At 41.7% G+C, this 17,602-nt stretch overlaps 1 protein-coding gene and 1 non-coding gene across 10 annotated transcripts in view; both read left to right on the top strand.

Annotated features, from left to right (window-relative positions):
* TSNARE1 (t-SNARE domain containing 1) overlaps positions 1-17,602 on the top strand; it is a 719,956-nt gene that overhangs the window by 299,631 nt on the left and 402,723 nt on the right. For all 9 annotated transcript variants that reach the window (XM_048841786.2, XM_048841780.2, XM_048841783.2 and 6 more), the window contains one exon: positions 11,310-11,379. In XM_048841786.2, coding sequence (XP_048697743.1) covers positions 11,310-11,379 — 70 coding nt within the window. The remainder of the gene's footprint in view (positions 1-11,309; positions 11,380-17,602) is intronic.
* On the top strand, positions 12,681-12,752 carry TRNAK-UUU (transfer RNA lysine (anticodon UUU)). The gene has a single exon. It is a non-coding gene; the product is annotated as a tRNA-Lys (tRNA).

The following is a 17,602-nucleotide window of genomic DNA, read 5'->3' on the forward strand; positions in this document are numbered from 1 at the left end:
GGATAGTACACGGCTCATTAATCTAGCAGACAAAAGCAGAACAAGATCTAGTTATTGGAAGTTGAAGCTAGACCAAATCAAACTTTAAAAATGAGGGTGACCAAGCATTAGAACAGCTTGCTGAGAGGCATGATGGATTCGGCATCACTCGGAGTCTTTAAATCAAGATTTGATGTCTCTGTAAAATGTAGCTCTTGTTCAACTGCAAGTGATGGTCAGGAACTGCAAGATGAAATTCTATGGCCTGTGTTATGCAGGAGGATGGGCTGGATCATCAGAATAGTTCATTCTGGCCCTAAAATCTATGAATTTATAATGCTTTTAAAGCACTTGGGTATCCTTTGGAATGAAGAGATAACTATAAAATAGCTTCTTGATGCTGTACTGGTCACTGATGTTGTTGCAGTTATTTTTGCCTTCTGTGATCAGCTGCTCTTACTGAGATTATGCACTGGCACTCACAACCCTGGGGAAGGCAGGCTGTTACAAAGATTGGTGTGACCAGCAAGGGGAAAACGTCCTAGCATGAGGTTGGTGAAACAGCAAAATTAGGTAAAATGATGCAACAAAAAGCTGGAAGAGGATCTGTGGAAAAATTAGTGGCACTCAACCTATTAGAATAACATGTAGTGCTTTTCATCCATAGATTTCAAAGTGATTTACAAAGGAGGTCAGTATCACTTTACAGATGGGGAAACTGAGGCACAGAGCAGGGAAGTGACTTGCCCAAGGTTACCCAGCAGGCTAGTGACAGAGCCACGAATAGCCAGGTCTTCTTAATGCCAGCCCAGTGTTTTATCCACAAGGCATCACTGTTTCCCTATTGCTTCACTTGCTCCTGTAGAGTTAGAGGATTTTGAATCATAGCTGTAGCCAGTGGCGATGATGCAATTTATATTCTGCTAGTTTGCTATCTCATTGCTTAGAAATCATGATGCTAGGTGTCTAAGAAATATGTAGTATGAGAGTAAACGTTTGGCTTGTTTAGGTGGCCTATATTTTTGAAGCCATGTTTTGGTCCCCTTCCCTGTGTTTTTGTGTCTACTTTCCTCATTCCTCTTGATGTTTAGGAACTGTCCTCTTTGTGGGTAAGGAGGTTTGCCTGATAACTATCGGCTTTTGTTTTTGGGCCAGATTTTTTTTTTAATTCCAAGGTTATGGATTACATTTAGCTGATTGGGGACTTTTGTAGTAACTTTTTTAAAAAGGGGTTTGTGTTCTTTTTTTTTTTTTATTGAGCAGCACTTAGCTGCCACCTAGTAAATGCCTTATAAATAAAGAAAATAAACACCACCAATAAAGGGAATTGGTTCGGTAGATCATGTCTGAAGGACTAATCACTAAAGAATGCACTGGAGGGAGCAATCCTGCACTGGCCGGTTGGAGCATCAGAATGCTCTAATAGGGATCTTCTATCTCAGATTCCTGCTACTTGCTTGTTAATGATGTCACATGACAGGTTGGTGCAGTGTGCATCCCATTTCTTTGATCCGAGGGGCTGAGCAAAGGCTTCTGTACTGTCCCCGAGGTGCTCTAAAATTTTGGTAGCCATTTTGGGACCAATTGCTTTTAAAGCTTCCGAGAGAATATATGGATATTCTGAGTCAGATCGTCAATTTACACAAATCAGTGCAGTTCCTGTGACGTCAGTTACACTCACTGGGGATCTGCCCCACTGTGTTTAAATATCACATATACTGATCAGTGGTGTAGTGGTAAAAGATTAAACTTCATATTCCCCAAAATGAGAAGTGGGTAAACTCCATTTACCCACATTTATCCTCAACTACACTGCTGATGCTAAAGCTAGAAATGACTTCTGGGTCACCCAGCCCAAATGCTCTTGCACTGAGCAAAGAGCCTGTGACACTTTAAAAGCAACACCACTGTATTGGGTCCAAAATTGGCCTTTCCGTGGCTCTGCAACTGGTGTTGACATATTACTTGTCTCAAACAAATTTCTTTGCTCTAAAATACAAAATATCAAAGATCTATGTTGCTGTTACACAGAACCCATGGAAGATCAGATCAGCCTGTCTTCCATAGATCTCCCTAGTTTGGCAGTCCGAAGACATTAAGGGGGTAGCCTTCACTCTGAATTGCCATGGTTTTCTCTGCAGAAGTCAAAAACATATCATCATGATGAACTACTTCTTTCCTACTTGAATGATATACATAACCCTAATACATTCTCATCAATTGAGTACATTTGAGAATGCGTAGGCCGCCTTGACTCATTCTGTTATCTGACGAGTTCCTTATGGCAAGTACCATACTGTGTGTTGCTGCTGCATTGAGTTCTTCTCTGAAGGTCTAATTGGCCTTGAAATATTTTTAGAAGCTGTCATGTTTCATCTTGGAAATGGGCGATATATAGATTGCACTTTAGATTGATTTGTTAAGAATGTGGATATAAAAAACCCAGGAGGAAATTATCGTACGTGGGAGACCTCTAGAAAGGTTAAACTCTGCTGTTAGAGAAGCTAACGGACATTAGTGAAAACTCTCAATTTATCCTTTGGACCTCTCTGTATATCCTACAAAAAATAATTATTAGCTAAAGTGTAACGACTTCGGGGCTCTCATATTATTGCATCTCCAAGTGCTTTACAAAGCATTGAGTGAGATGCTGGCACTGAGGTGAATGTATAGCAAAGGCGGCAGCTGTTTGTGTTATCAAATTGTCCATACACCGCTGTGGATACTAGATCCTGTTTCGTAGAGAAGAGGAAGTGTTGGCCAAGATACCCAGGTGATCCTGTTACTATTGAACACCTTTTAATTTCAACCTAGGGAAGCCCAAAGGAGATAAGTGAAGGTGGGGAGGTGACCCTGGTTTACAATCAAATCAAAGGATGACTTGGGGGTATACAAACCCCTCACTACACAGGAAGGGTTAAAGAGCAGATCTGGACTCAGAATGCCGCACCCCACTGTTCCTGTGAAGCACGCCAGACTTGGAGGAGGAGCATTAAAAGAGAGAAACTCAATTCTGAAGGCCCCAGTCCTGGGCGATGGATAGACCTCTCATTCTCAGCTCCCAGAGTGGAGCACAACAGAGAGCCAAGGTGCCTTAGATTTCCTGTGGATCTGGAGTAGCAGTATAGATGACTGATGGACCCTTGTGGAAACTGTGGGACAGAAGGGCTGGTGCCAGTCTTTATCTCTGTTAGAATAGTTCTCTTTCCTTTGGCATAATGGGACCCTGCCAGCAATGCGAGGCCCCTGAGAAGGCAGGTCAGAGTAGGAATTAGCCCAGGGAAGAATCAAAAGATCCAATGAGACAGACCTTAACTGCTTGTTGCAGGTCTCTGGGCTCGAACACAGGATAGAGTGAGGGAATGGGTTTCCCTACAACCTCACTGAAGAAACTAGTGTAAAGATCCCAAACACAAGGGCCAGAAGGACTTTGTTGGGCCTAGACCAAGGCTGATGACCTGTTTTGGGACTATTGTTGAGTTGAAGTCTGATTAACCAAAAAAGATGTGAGACAAAATGTGACCTGGCTGGAGGGCCAAGTCACAAGACAAAGGAAACCACCACAAAATCTGAATGGTTGGTTGATGGGGTTACAGAGAGAAAATAACCCAAAAGAATAATGCCTCACCCAGGTACAAGATAGCACACTGGCTGGTGAGTCACTTCATCACAGACTGCATCAGGCATCCAAATCCCCTAGGTTGTTTTGAATATCTCATCCCTAGTGTGCAAGATGGAAAAATACATGGGAGGTAAAAGGCGGGGAGAGAGGGCAAAAAAGGGACAACTGGCTGAGACCCCTACTGAAGTTCACGTCTTCACTTCTCCAATATATGACTCATTTCTGAAATTTGGATGCATTAATTATTACAGCTGTTCCAGCCTGTGCCTGGCACTTATATGGATGACTCAAGATCTCATTGACCGTGGCAACTTTAAAAGGGTCATATTGCAGCATGAATTTGTGGGAATTTCTGAACTGTGTTTCAGGGACTTGGGTGTGTGGAGCTTTACGAACTGTGATGACAGTGAATGTTTACTGTGCCTTTAGGAACAGAAACATTCTGGATGCAGAGCTCAGCAGACTTGTCATTAGAAGTAGCTGGTGTCAGTGGGAGATTGAATCAAAGAATGAAGTGGGGTGGATGGATGAAGTTTGTAAGCAAGGACCCTCTCACTTCACTGTTTTGTTGATACTCTTTCTCCTCCTGTAATTAAAAGCATGCTAATTAAATTAAAAGGCTTTATTGGTTGTTTGGGTTTTGGGAAAGATAACAAGGACCAAGCAGGCTTTGTTCTATTCTTGGGTCTTTCCAGCCAGCTGGCAGAGATTTTATGGAGAATGCAACTAATATTCCCCCTCCTTTCATGTGCAAGCTTTCTTCTTTCTCTCCATTTCCAGTTAGAGCTAGTCAGAATTTTTTCATAGAAAATTATGTTGAAATTGAAAATAAATATTTTTGTTGATTTTTAGTGAAAAATCTAAACTGGAAAAAATTCAACCAAGACTTTTGACTCAAAACCAAAAAAAAAAAAAGAAAGAAAGAAAGAAAATTGATTAGGAAATGCCACCGTGATGCCTCATGGGAGTTGTAGTTTGCGTGCCTTGTGCTCCCATTCTCCTTTATGGGCTGCTGGGCTTTGTCTGGACTACATTTTCCATGATGCAGAACAGTCCCCCTTCTTGCTGAGCAGCCATGGTGCATAGCTAGCTCATTGGGAAGATGGGGTCAGAAAACCTGGGAACTACAACTCCCTTGGGCAGCTTTTTGGAATTGAAGCTTTTGGTATTGAACCAAAAACCTTTTGATTTTTAGGTGTTCCGCTTTTTGATGAAAAGCTGGAATTTCCCATGGAAAAGCGGACACTTCTCATGAAAAACAAAAATCTTTAGTCAAAAGTCCAGTTTTCCATTAAAAACCAGTTGTGATGGAAAAAAATTGACCATCCCCAGTACCTCAAGGTGGCAATACAGTTCGTCACACCACCCAGGCTCCTGAAAAGGGTAATTCTTATTGCTTATGTAGCAGTTTTCACTGTCAAGGTATGTTACAAATCAATGAATTAATCCTACGAGAGAGAGAAATATTACTCCTGCCTTACTGATAGCAAAACTAAGCCACAGAATAATGAAGTGGCTTGGATAAGTCACAGATGGAGTCAGTGTCTGTCAAGGTTCCTCCCCCACTCTGAACGCTAGGGTACAGATGTGGGGACCTGCATGAAAAACCTCCTAAGCTTATCTTTACCAGCTTAGGTCAAAACTTCCCCAAGGTACAAAATATTCCACCCTTTGTCCTTGGATTGGCCGCTACCACCACCAAACTAATACTGGTTACTGGGGAAGAGCTGTTTGGAAATGTCTTTCCCCCCAAAATACTTCCCAAAACCTTGCACCCCACTTCCTGGACAAGGTTTGGTAAAAAGCCTCACCAATTTGCCTAGGTGACTACAGACCCAGACCCTTGGATCTTAAGAACAATGAACAATCCTCCCAACTTGCACCCCCCCTTTCCAGGGAAATGTTGGATAAAAAGCCTCACCAATTTGCATAGGTGACCACAGACCCAAACCCTTGGATCTGAGAACAATGAAAAAGCATTCAGTTTTCTTACAAGAAGACTTTTAATAGAAATAAAAGTAAATAGAAATAAAGAAATCCCCCCTGTAAAATCAGGATGGTAGATACCTTACAGGGTTATTAGATTCAAAAACATAGAGAACCCCTCTAGGCAAAACCTTAAGTTACCAAAAAGATACACAGACAGAAATAGTTATTCTATTCAGCACAATTCTTTTCTCAGCCATTTAAAGAAATCATAATCTAACACATACCTAGCTAGATTACTTACTAAATGTTCTAAGACTCCATTCCTGGTCTATCCCTGGCAGAAACCAGCATATAGACAGACGGAGACCCTTTGTTTCTCTCCCTCCTCCCAGCTTTTGAAAGTATCTTGTCTCCTCATTGGTCATTTTGGTCAGGTGCCAGCGAGGTTACCTTTAGCTTCTTAACCCTTTACAGGTGAGAGGATTTTTTTCTCTGTCCAGGAGGGATTTTAAAGGGGTTTACCCTTCCCTTTATATTTATGACAGTGTCAGAACAAGGATTAGAATTTAGGATTTCCTGGCTTCCAATTCCACAGTCAGATGATGAGTCCATACCAGTTATCTGTTCTTTTTCGTGACCTAAGATACTAGAGCAACCAGTGATGTATATATGTTTGTACCATTGAGAGTGTCTTGAGAAAATCCAAAAGATAAGTAATAATAATAGCCTGTATTTATTTAGTGTCTTTCATTGTGTATTTGTCAAGCGCTTACATACTTGATATGTTAAATGCAAGAAGGAAAAATAAACAAATCTACTGTTGATTCAACATTGAGGTTCAGACGTCAAACATTCAAAAAAATGTTTTCTTCTGGATTTAACGTAGTCACTTTTCTGTATCTTGTATATTTTGTGGCATAGATTAAATAACATAAGTAATAAAAGCCAACTTGTGTTGTTGATTTACAAGAATCTCACTGTTAGCTTTAAAAATCTGCTGGACTGATTTTCATAAATCTTAAGTCGTTGTGGAGTGCGACACAAGTCGAGTTTCTAGCTGCAGCCATTCCAATGGGAACGTATGGAAAAGGTAGCCTTTTTTTGTTTGTTTTTCCCAGTTGCAAAATTCAAAAGCACCTCTTTGGCTCAAAGTTAAAAAAAAAATCACTCCCTTCGGCTGAGACAAAACATGGAATTTGTATGAGGAAGTCCTGAAGAACTGAAACAGGAAGATGAGAATGGAAGCTGGAACTCAGCTTTTAAAATATGATTAAGTCATTCAGTGTCTCCCCTCCCCAGCAAGAGCCTCCTGAGTTGCCTTTTACAACTCTGGTGACTGTACCTGTAAGATCTAGAACATTCTGGGTGGGCAAAGTTCAAAAGACGTGTTCCTGCAGCTTGGGAGACTAAACTGCACAATGAAGTGGGGCAGGGCATAACTTATGAGGAGGACCTTACCACCTCCTGCCCCAGTGATAACGTGATGCATTTTTTGTTGTTGACATGGTTGAAGCAAAGAACAAGGAAAATGATCTTTGCTACAGCATTTTGAATGGATATGAGTGTGGCATGATGGGATTTATCGAGGCCAGAAGGAGGAGGTTGCAGCAGTCAAGATGCAAGAGGATGAGGCCTTGGATGAGAGTTTAAACTATTCTTGCTAACTACCTTAGAGCCCAGGGTGCTTATTGTGGAGGTCAGCCTGCTCTTAACTTGCAGGGTTATGCCTACTGTAATTTGCCACTTCACGGTGATCTCTGGCCTGATTGAAGGCTTTTTACAGGTCCTGATCCTGCCAGGTGCAGGATCGCCTTGATTCCCATGGGAGATAAGGATACTCAGATACATGTAAGATCAGGCCCATTGCTCCAGGCCAGTCCTGCTTTGGTGCCTCTGCATCCCTCATAAACATAAGAATGGCCATACTGGTTCAGACCAATGGTCCATCTAGCCCAGTATCCTGTCTTCTGACAGTGGTCAATGCCAGGCGCTTCAAAGCGAATGAACAGAACAGAATCAAGTGATCCATTCCCTATCACCCACTCCCAGCTTCTGGGAAACAGAGGCTAGGGACACCCCGAGCACGGGCTTTCATCCCTGACCATTTTGGCTAACGGCTATTGATGTATTTATCCTCTATGAAACGATCTAATTCTTTTTTGAAGCCAGTTATAGTTCTGGCCTTCGCAGCATCCCCTGACAATTAGCTCCACAGGTTGACTGTGCGTTGTGTGAAGAAGAACTTCCTTTTGTTTGTTTTAAACCTGCTGCCTATTATGTGATGGGATAAATAACACTTCCTTATTTACGGTCTCCACACCAATCATGATTTATAGACCTCTATCATATCCTCCCTCAGTTGTCTCTTTTCCAAGCTGAACGGTCTCCGTCTTTTTAATCTCTCCTCATATGGAAGCTGTTCCAGACCCCTACTCTTTTTTTTTTTTCCGTTCTCTGTACATTTCCAATGGAGAATTGGAAAAGGTACAGAGAAGGGCAACAAAAATGATTAGGGGGATATGGGGTGACCAGAACAGCACACTGTCTGCAAATCGGCCTTGGCCTGCATTGCATTCTGTACGTGGGCCCTTCGTGCACACCGGAAGGGAGGGGAGCACAGAGTGTTTGTGGAGTGGCAGTTTAACTGCCATGATGGTTTTTTATGGCTTATGCCAGCTCAAGGAGAAACCACTGATGGGACAGGGGAGGGAGCGGAGCCCTGGGCCGGATTTGGGCTCAGGCACAATGGTTTCCTATTACGGGGGGGGGGGGGGGGGGGATTTTTGCCTGAATAAAAACCTCAGCATTTGGATGAATCATTGGCTTGGCGCGTGATGCCTCCTCACATTCACGGCTTGTGACCAGCCTCTTCTTTGGAACAGAATGGGATGGAATGAGACTCGGGGGAGGAGATGAACGAGAGCACGGGTGAGTGGAAAGCGGCAATGTATGTTGTTTCTTAGCTCCTCGGGAGTTGCATACTAAGGCACACCGACCACAAACAAAATCCTCGGTGAGGTAATTACCGGGGATTTACGCCTTCTTCTGAAGCATTTGGCATTGGCCAGTGTTGGTGACAGGATTTGGGGCTAATTGATTTTTTGATCTGTTCTGGTAGAGCAGTTTCGGTGTTCCTAACAAGGTGCGGATTGACAAGAATGAACGCACACCGTCTGGGAGTGGGGAAAAATGAATGTCTGTCGTATAAGGATGGACAAAGCGTGACCCATGGAGATCAACATGCAGTTGCAGCCACCCTAGTCACTAATACAAGGGTGTGAGGTTTGCAGAGACTCGGGATCCCAGCAAGCAGTTATCGCTCTTTCGCTCAATGGAAGGCTGCTCAGATGAAGATGTACAGTTGCATGTGGGAGCTGTGGAATCCAGAGGCTATATCACTGGGTTAAAGAAGAAGGTGGCTGCAGGCTGTTCCATTTTTACACTACCTCAGTGCTGCTCACCAAAGGTCCCTCACCAAAGGCTCTTACATAAATTAAGTTGTATTGGGATAGGAGGGAAGATCCTTTCATGGATTGAGAACTGGTTAAAAGACAGGGAACAAAGGGAAGGAATAAATGGTAAATTTTCAGAATGGAGAGGGGAAACTAGTGGTGTTCCCCAAGGGTCAGTCCTAGGACCAATCCTGTTCAACTTATTCATAAATGATCTGGAGAAAGGGGTAAACAGTGAGGTGGCAAAGTTTGTAGATGATACTAAACTGCTCAAGATAGTTAAGACCAAAGCAGACTGTGAAGAACTTCAAAAAGATCTCACAAAACTAAGTGACTGGGCAACAAAATGGCAAATGAAATTTAATGTGGATAAATGTAAAGTAATGCCCATTGGGAAAAATAACCTCAACTATACATACAATATAATGGGGCTAGGTTAGCTACAACTAATCAGGAAAGAGATCTTGGAGTCATCATGGATAGTTCTCTGAAGACGTCCACACAGTGTGCAGCGTCAGTCTAAAAAGCAAACAGGATGTTAGGAATCATTAAAAAAGGGATAGAGAATAAGACAGAGAATATCGTATTGCCTTTATATAAATCCATGGTAGGCCCACATCTTGAATACTGTGTACAGATGTGGTCCCCTCATCTCAAAAAAGATATACTGGCATTAGAAAAGGTTCAGAAAAGGGCAACTAAAATGATTAGGGGTTTGGAATGGGTCCCATATGAGGAGGGAATAAGAGGCTTGGACTTTTCAGCTTGGAAAAGAGGAGACTAAGGATGGGACATGATAGAGGTCTATAAAATCATGAGTGGTGTGGAGAAAGTGAATAAGGAAAAGTTATTTACTTGTTCCCATAATATAAGAACTAGGGGCCACCAAATGAACTTAATGGGCAGCAAGTTTAAAACAAATAAAAGGAAGTTCTTCACTCAGCGCACAGTCAACCCGTGGAACTCTTTGCCTGAGGAGGTTGTGAAGGCTCGGACTATAACAGGGTTTAAAAGAGAACTGGATAAATTCATGGAGGTTAAGTCCATTCATGGTTATTAGCCTGGATGGGTAAGGAATGGTGTCCCTAGCCTCTGTTTGTCAGAGGGTGGAGATGGATGTCAGGAGAGAAGTCACTTGATCATTGCCTGTTAGGTTCACTCCCTCTGGGGCACCTGGCATTGGCTGCTGTTGGCAGACAGGACTGGGCTGGATGGACCTTTGGTCTGACCCAGTATGGCCATTCTTATGTTCTTATGCTCTGGGATCCACTGGACTAATCTGATAATACCATGAATGTGAGATTTACCTTTTTGTTCTTAAATATTAAAAATAATGTAGACTCTTTAATGTAGCAGCCAATTGACTCTGCAGCCCATGTGTCCTTTGTGGGGTGTCTTACTTTAGGATTTCAAATCTGCATCTAGAATTCAGGGTGAAAAGTACATTTACTTGGACACCAACAGTCTTTCAGGCTGTACAGTTGGGGTAGATGTTTAACAGTGGTCAGACATGCTTGGAGTTGAACCGAATGCCGTATTTGGGAGACACGGCCTAATTTTCCCACGGGACATATTGACAGTGAACTTGAGGGGGTCACAGGACATATTGACAGTGACCTTATTCTTCTGGAGTGTGGAGTAGAGCTCATTTAAGGTTACCTTAAAGGTCATTTTCCTTTCCTGCTACTCTCTCACCATATCTCTTTGCTTGACTGTCTCCACTGGCTCTTCATTATCCACATAAAATTTAGATTAGCCTTGCTTTCCATATGCTCCCGAACTCTGTTCCAGCTTTATCTCCTGCATGGCCTCCTTCTTCCTTTTAATTCATTTATACTAGACTGTTCTGTCCTCTTCTTCCTCTATTACATATTTTTCTCCTTTCATGCCACTCCTTATCCTTAGATCATTAATTTAAACCAAGCATTCTTCTGTACCTCCTCTGAATCTTTTTAGAAAATGTACCACAGAAAATGACCAAAGGGCACTCTTGGGCTTGTGTTGTTCAATTGTAAGGTCTATGGGGCAGAGATTTTCTTTGGTTTATCTGAATTGTTGTAAATCTCTTTGTACAGTTATGGTCTATAAATATAACAAATGTGTATAATACACCCTCAAGATGCAAAAGGATTATTCCACATTATTAATTTCCTCTCCTGGAGTTAGTATTGTTGGACCTTCAGCTCTTGCTGTGTTCTGATTTTTTATTTATCCATATGTTAGTTATTAGCGAAAGGGTTTGAAAGAAACCCCATTTAAAAATATAAATACTTTTGTCTGAAATGTGGTGTAATTTCTTTCTCTTTTCTTTCTTTTTGTGTTGACAGTGACTTCCTTGGAAAGAACCCTTAGATCCCTTGGGACATCGAATGATACGCAAGAGCTGCGAGATGGACTGTGAGTCTAGTTTGGATTGCTGTGGATCTCTGTCTCTCTTGTTCCATATTATTCCCATCTATTTTCTCTCTTCTATTTTCTTATGTTCTTATGATGTTCCCCCCACACACCCCTTATAAAGCTGGACAACTTTTTGCACAACTCCTTTTTGATACTTCACATTTATGATTAATGTTTATAGGAAGTGTATTGATTTTATGAAACTTCCCTTTTGCCGGTTTGAGAAGGATGGTGAGTGGATAAAGGAAAACGACTGGTTAATTATTTTTGTAATGTGAATATGATGGCCAGAATTGGAAGCTGAAGTATGTTTTTCTTGCCAAGAACAGTCAAGCGAGGAGGAGAGAAGAGGGGATAATGGGAAGACATAAATTTATAGCTAAAAACAGCTTATTATCGTGTCAAAACTGACATGGGTCAGCACACATAAAATGGTACAAAATAGTATGTTACATCTCACTTCTAGCAGATTTGGGTAGTCTCTCTGTGTGTCTCTCTCTAACACTAACACACACACATTTTCATTGTATACACACTAAAATAGCTTTTCTAAGTGTGCTGCAATTTCCTATTAAAATGCCTCTTTTATAATGGCCAACAAAACAAAATCTATCCTCCTTTTTATGAATGTAACTCATGGGACGTATATCTCATGGCAGAATCCGGGGCTGGAGCACCCCTCGGAAAAAGAAAAACTCAGCACCTATGCTCTTATTCCCTGTTATATTTTCTCCTTTTAAAGATGGAACCCAAGATTCCCACCTTCTTTCTCCCCACTTTACCCTGCCAAGATCCTATAGTGTAGCCAACACCCTCTGGAACAGGAGGATGGGACTGAAGTAATTTTTCAAGCCTTCAGTGGCCTTGCTGATTGTTCACCACCGGGCTGCTGCTTTTTGTTGATGTTTCATCCACACAGAACGTCTAGGTGTGTCTGAAACATCCAGCACAGAACAGGTGTGTTTACCTGAATGTAACTATTCCATTTGTAGCAGATGACAGGACAAGGAGTAATGGTCTCAAGTTGCAGTGGGGGAGATTTAGGTTGGATATTTGGAAAAACTTTTTTCACTAGGAGGGTGGTGAAACACTGGAATGCGTTACCTAGGGAGGTGGTGGAATCCCCTTCCTTAGAAGTTCTTAAGGTCAGGCTTGACAAAGCCCTGGCTGGGATGATTTAGTTGGGATTGGTCCTGCTCTGGGCAGGGGGTTGGACTAGATGGCCTCCAGAGTTTCCTTCCAACCCTGTTATTCTATGATTCTATGATTCATTTAGCCACCTGGCAGGTGTGTACTTTCTAGATGGCTAGCTCAGTTGGTAGAGCATCAGACTTTTAATCTGAGGGTCTAGGGTTCAAGTCCCTGGTCAGGCACAGAGAGTCCTTCCTCCTGTGGAATCTCCCAAGAACTTCAAAAGGCACATCCTCCTTCATGTTACTTTCTAGATGTCGCTCATGCACTAGGCTGTATTAGGCATAGCTCCCTTGCCTCCTGGATGCACTGAACAGTTCAGCACTGTAGTTGCCATTCTGACATAGCACTACCTAGTGCATTATTCATGGCAGGTGGTGTTTTACCTGAGAAATGTGGTATAGTCAGCTGCTCCTCCGGTGCTGCTCCTTGTTAATTGTTCAGAAGAGACCTCTGAGCTGTGCGTGCTACCTCTGCAGGAAACAGTTCCAGTTTAATCTCTTTCCCCCTCCTCAGCACCCAACCCCCCTTGTTCTGAGGCTGTCACACATTTCTCCTTGAGTATCCTCTAACCCAGAAAATGTTCAGGGAGCAATGAGTGAACATTTGGTTAAGTTTATGACTTTTCGTGTTACCGTGAAGACAGCATTTGAGTAGAATTTTATTTAGATAATAAAAGTGCCACACATTCTGATTTCGTATTTTGTGTCTACATCCCTCTGATTAGAGTGAAATTGGTGGGGGGGGGGAGGGAAGAGGGGGGCTTCACAATAAATAGATTCCATTGTATTTGTGTGTGATGAAAGACCCTGCAAGATAGGTCTCTAGAGCCAGCACAGTCACTGCCAACTCTTGTCGCTTCCTCGGTCCGGTTGGCATCAGCCCACTTGTTTGTCTGCCACAGATGTTTGCAACACGCTTCACTAGGAATGGAGGCCTTTGCCCCTGTCTGATTGTCTGAGTGTTGGGGTTTAAGTTCCAGGACCTCTTTGCCATCTGGAACCCCTCTTTTGAGGGTTTTAGGGTGAACCTTCTCCACACACAACAGCAGATTGTTTAGTAAGAACAATATTATTTTAAAACAAAAAAATGGAGTTAAAAATGCCTTGCATAACATACCTAGATTTATAGTTTGCATAAGCTAAACCAGGCCAGGCATTCTCACTGAAAGTTACCGAGGGAAAACACAGTCCTTAAGTATTCCAAAGAGCAATCTGTGTCTGACTGCAGTTCCAACCCCATCCTGTTCTGAGAGCAAGTGAATCTCAGCTGTCTTTCATGCATTCAGAGATCTCACCACACCCTGCCGCAGCTTTGTGTCCAGCCAGGCTTCCCATCTTACTCAAGACCAACCACCTCCACTCTGCAAACAATTTTTCTGAATTACCTACATGTACAATGAAGTGGGGTAAGGTAAGGGGATTGCTGCTTTTTCTCTGGGTTTGTCTAGTCAAGGCCTAAGAGATGGCCCACTGGGGATACAAAACCTTTAATAGCTACCTTTTGAAAGATTAACAACACACCCCTGAGGTTGTATTTCAGAGACTAGCCTGCCTCAGAAATAAAATGGTTTGTTCACTTGTTCATTGAGTAGGGTAATTTCACCTGGTTTGATGGAGTTTTTTCTAAATCTGAATCACACCCCCTCAAGCTCTTTGGCTATTAAATATTATTTTATTTACAGACATATTCATTCTGTCACAAAGGTTCACCGGTGTCCAGGACTGGAGTGCACATAATTCAGTGGTCCTGGCAATGTGTATTCCTCCATCCCCCTCTAGTGGCAGGTCTACATAAAAGATGATAGCCTTCTAATGCTATCAGTTGCTTTATTAACTCAAGGGTTAGAGGACCGTGCTGTGGATTTAAAGATCCCAACCCTGCTGATGATCCATGTGGGGGACAATATGTTTCCACAGAGTTAAATATTTGGTGGTGTCCCCCACCCCCAATTTTGAAGCTTTAAAACTTTTTAAGCTTTAAAAAACTTAGTTTGGGATGTACTTTCCTATGTTAAAAGAATGTTAAGCTTGCATCATCAAGCACTCAAAAGGCCATAATCAAGGATGCTTTTGTAACCTTAATTTGGTCTCCTTTTGCATATGCATTATGATGATACACTCTTTAATTGCTTGGTCACATGTTGTTTCTTCCACAGGACCCCTTGCCTCATTCAATGCACAAGATGGATGTGCTCTGGATATAAATCAGGGTTGTGTAGTGAAGAAGGCTGTTGTCGGTAGGACCTCTGCCTTATTTGTTGCAATAGTTGGAAGGTGTGTCATGAATGATCCAGAGGATGCAGGGAGAGAAAGGATAGTCTCATGGTTAAGGGAGTTGAATGCTGCCCTGAAGAACTGAAATCTATTTCTGCCTCTGCCACACAGTTTCTGTGTGAGGTTGGACCAGGCACTTAAACCAAAATGTTCACAGCTGGCTGTGAATTGGGTGTTCCTCATTTTCTGGTTGCCTAACATTAGATGGGTGATTTTTCTGGGCCTTCGTTTCTGTTCCTCATCTGTAAAATGGGCACAGTAATACCACCTGTTCTCACAGTGGTGTTGTGAAGATATATTGAATAATGTTTGTAAACTACCATGACAGGATCAGTGAAAAGCTCATGAGGAAAGTAATAATTCTGTATTCAAGCACTGAGTTTGGTTGTGGTTCAATAAATAATGCACAGGGACCACACATTGAATGAGGAGCATCAAATGGAATATTCAATAGTTATCCATCAAAGGAATACTGCCTATTCTGTGCATTGAATGAAGCCAGATGTCTGGTAGAAAAAAAAATGGTATGTGATCATGTAATTAGACTGTCATGATGCATATGCACAAGAGGGCTGAATTAAGGTTGCACAGACAACTTTAATCCCAGCATTTCCTAACTTTTGGGTGCTTCACTTTGCAATCTTAGAGTTCTTTTAATGTAGGGTTTTTTGAAGGTAGATAAGCGCAATGCTTTTGTTAAGATTTGTGCAATGGCCCTGATGTAAGTACTGTGCTGAAAATAAAGTCCAAAATACTTTGAGAATAATGAATTTAATCTGAACAGCTCTGTCATGAGACAAGGGCAATGGTTCTTTTCCCAAGTGAAGAGCAAAGCAGAGCTTTTGGATTGCTTGTGGTACTCTGCTTTCAGCCATGCTGTGTCCCTGCTAAGCACCTGTTCTCCCTTGGGGTGCATACTGTGCCAAAAGACATTTATGGCTCACCACGCTGTTATTCAACAGCCGTGATTGAAAGAAAAAGATCATATATCTCATTGGTTATTGAAATCGCTAAGTAACCTGCAGAACTTTTCAGGAAGGCTAATTACTTCATCAGTTTGGTTTGCCTTCTCACTACCCCCAAAAGGCAGTATCACATGCTGTGAAGATCTGCCAACATATTTTGTGGAGAAGGTTACCCAAATGTGGGATGCTCTCTCCACTGAAAAAGAACCATACAGTGCTCCCAGAAAAAGAAACATCGTACTCGCAGTTTGAGGCCTACCTGCACAATGAGAAACACTTGACGCACTACCAGAAATCTGTATCACCACATTCAACTCAAGCCCATGCCCCTCCTGTTTTGTTTGTTAAATATTCAGGGGAAGAAAAGGTGTCTAACTGAAAATTCTTGTTGCCCCTCAATCTGGAGTAGAATTAGAGGTTGTTTCACCTCTCTACTTGGAACTGGTGCAACTGCTGCTGGAGAACTGAGTCCAGTTCTGATGTCCACAATTCAAGATGGATGTTGATAAATTGGAGAAGGTTCAGAAAAGAGCCACAAGAATGATTAAAGGATCAGAAAACATGTCTTATAGCCTGACTATTCTTTATATTAACTTTACATTTTATAACTTGGAGGTTTGGGCTTTAAAATATCCTCCATTAAAATATTTTTTATTCCTAAGAAATTCAAATTCCTTTTTTTAGAAAGTGAAGAGTAGAAAGGTATTTTAGAGTAATAATTTACTGAAAGAAGATTTTTAAGTAAATCAGACAGCAGCTTTTAAGTGTCAGCATGGTTAATTGCGGGTAGGATTTTAATAATATTTTATAGGGGTTTGTTTTTCTTCTTGTATAAGCTTTAAAAAAAGATTTCCATAAATATTTTGAAGTGTCATTTTGATTCCATTAATATGTTAAACCCTTCAAAGTAATACCTTCTCTGTTCAACTCAAAGCAGCTGGATTAACTTTATCTGTCCTTTATTTATCACTACTGCCATCAATTTCTGACATGAAAAATCGTATTGGTTTGACAGTAAAACAGGATTACCAGACTGCACCATTTACATTTAACTATAATGCCCTGGCCTCATTAATAATTATGTCTTATATTTATGTGACATCTCTTATCCTTTAGAATCCTAAAACACCAGAAATGTGACATCTATATGATAAATTGCAGAAGCATGTGATAAACTTCAGATAAATAAGTTTATCACACACCTTTGACACATCTGTCATCTGGCCATTAATCTGCTTCTCTGAGACATCTCTTAATATTCCAGTCCCCAGGTGGATTCAAACAGCTGCCATTTAAAAAAAAAATCAGCCTGCCAGGGAGACTGCCATGGGATGTTTACCCCCCACTGGCAGTGAAAGGGTTAATTGAAGCCGGAGAACAATTAGTGCTCCTGTTTGCACCTGGAAGCTGTGCCAGGCCCAATTTAGGATTAATTAGCTGGGGAGGAGCTGTGTGGCTGAATTAAAGATGAGTCCCAACTGAGAGTCTGTAGTTAGAACATTGGACTGGGGATTGGGAGAACTGGATCTTGTTCCTATTTCAGCCACTGACATGCTGTGTGAACTTGGGCCAGTTTTCTTCCAATTGTGTTTCCTAAAATTAAAACATGCATGTTCCTAGCTTCAGTAGAATTTGCAGGTTCCCAGCATAGCTAAAAGCCAAGCTACTTATCTGAAGTTTAGAAATGATAGCCTTAACTTCTCTGTGTAAAATAGAGATAATACTTGCCCACCTTTGCAAAAGTACTTTGAAATCTTTTAGTGAAATGTACAATGTAGATTGATTGATATA

This window comes from Caretta caretta, chromosome 2, assembly GCF_965140235.1.
Source record: "Caretta caretta isolate rCarCar2 chromosome 2, rCarCar1.hap1, whole genome shotgun sequence".
Lineage (NCBI taxonomy): Eukaryota > Metazoa > Chordata > Testudines > Cheloniidae > Caretta > Caretta caretta.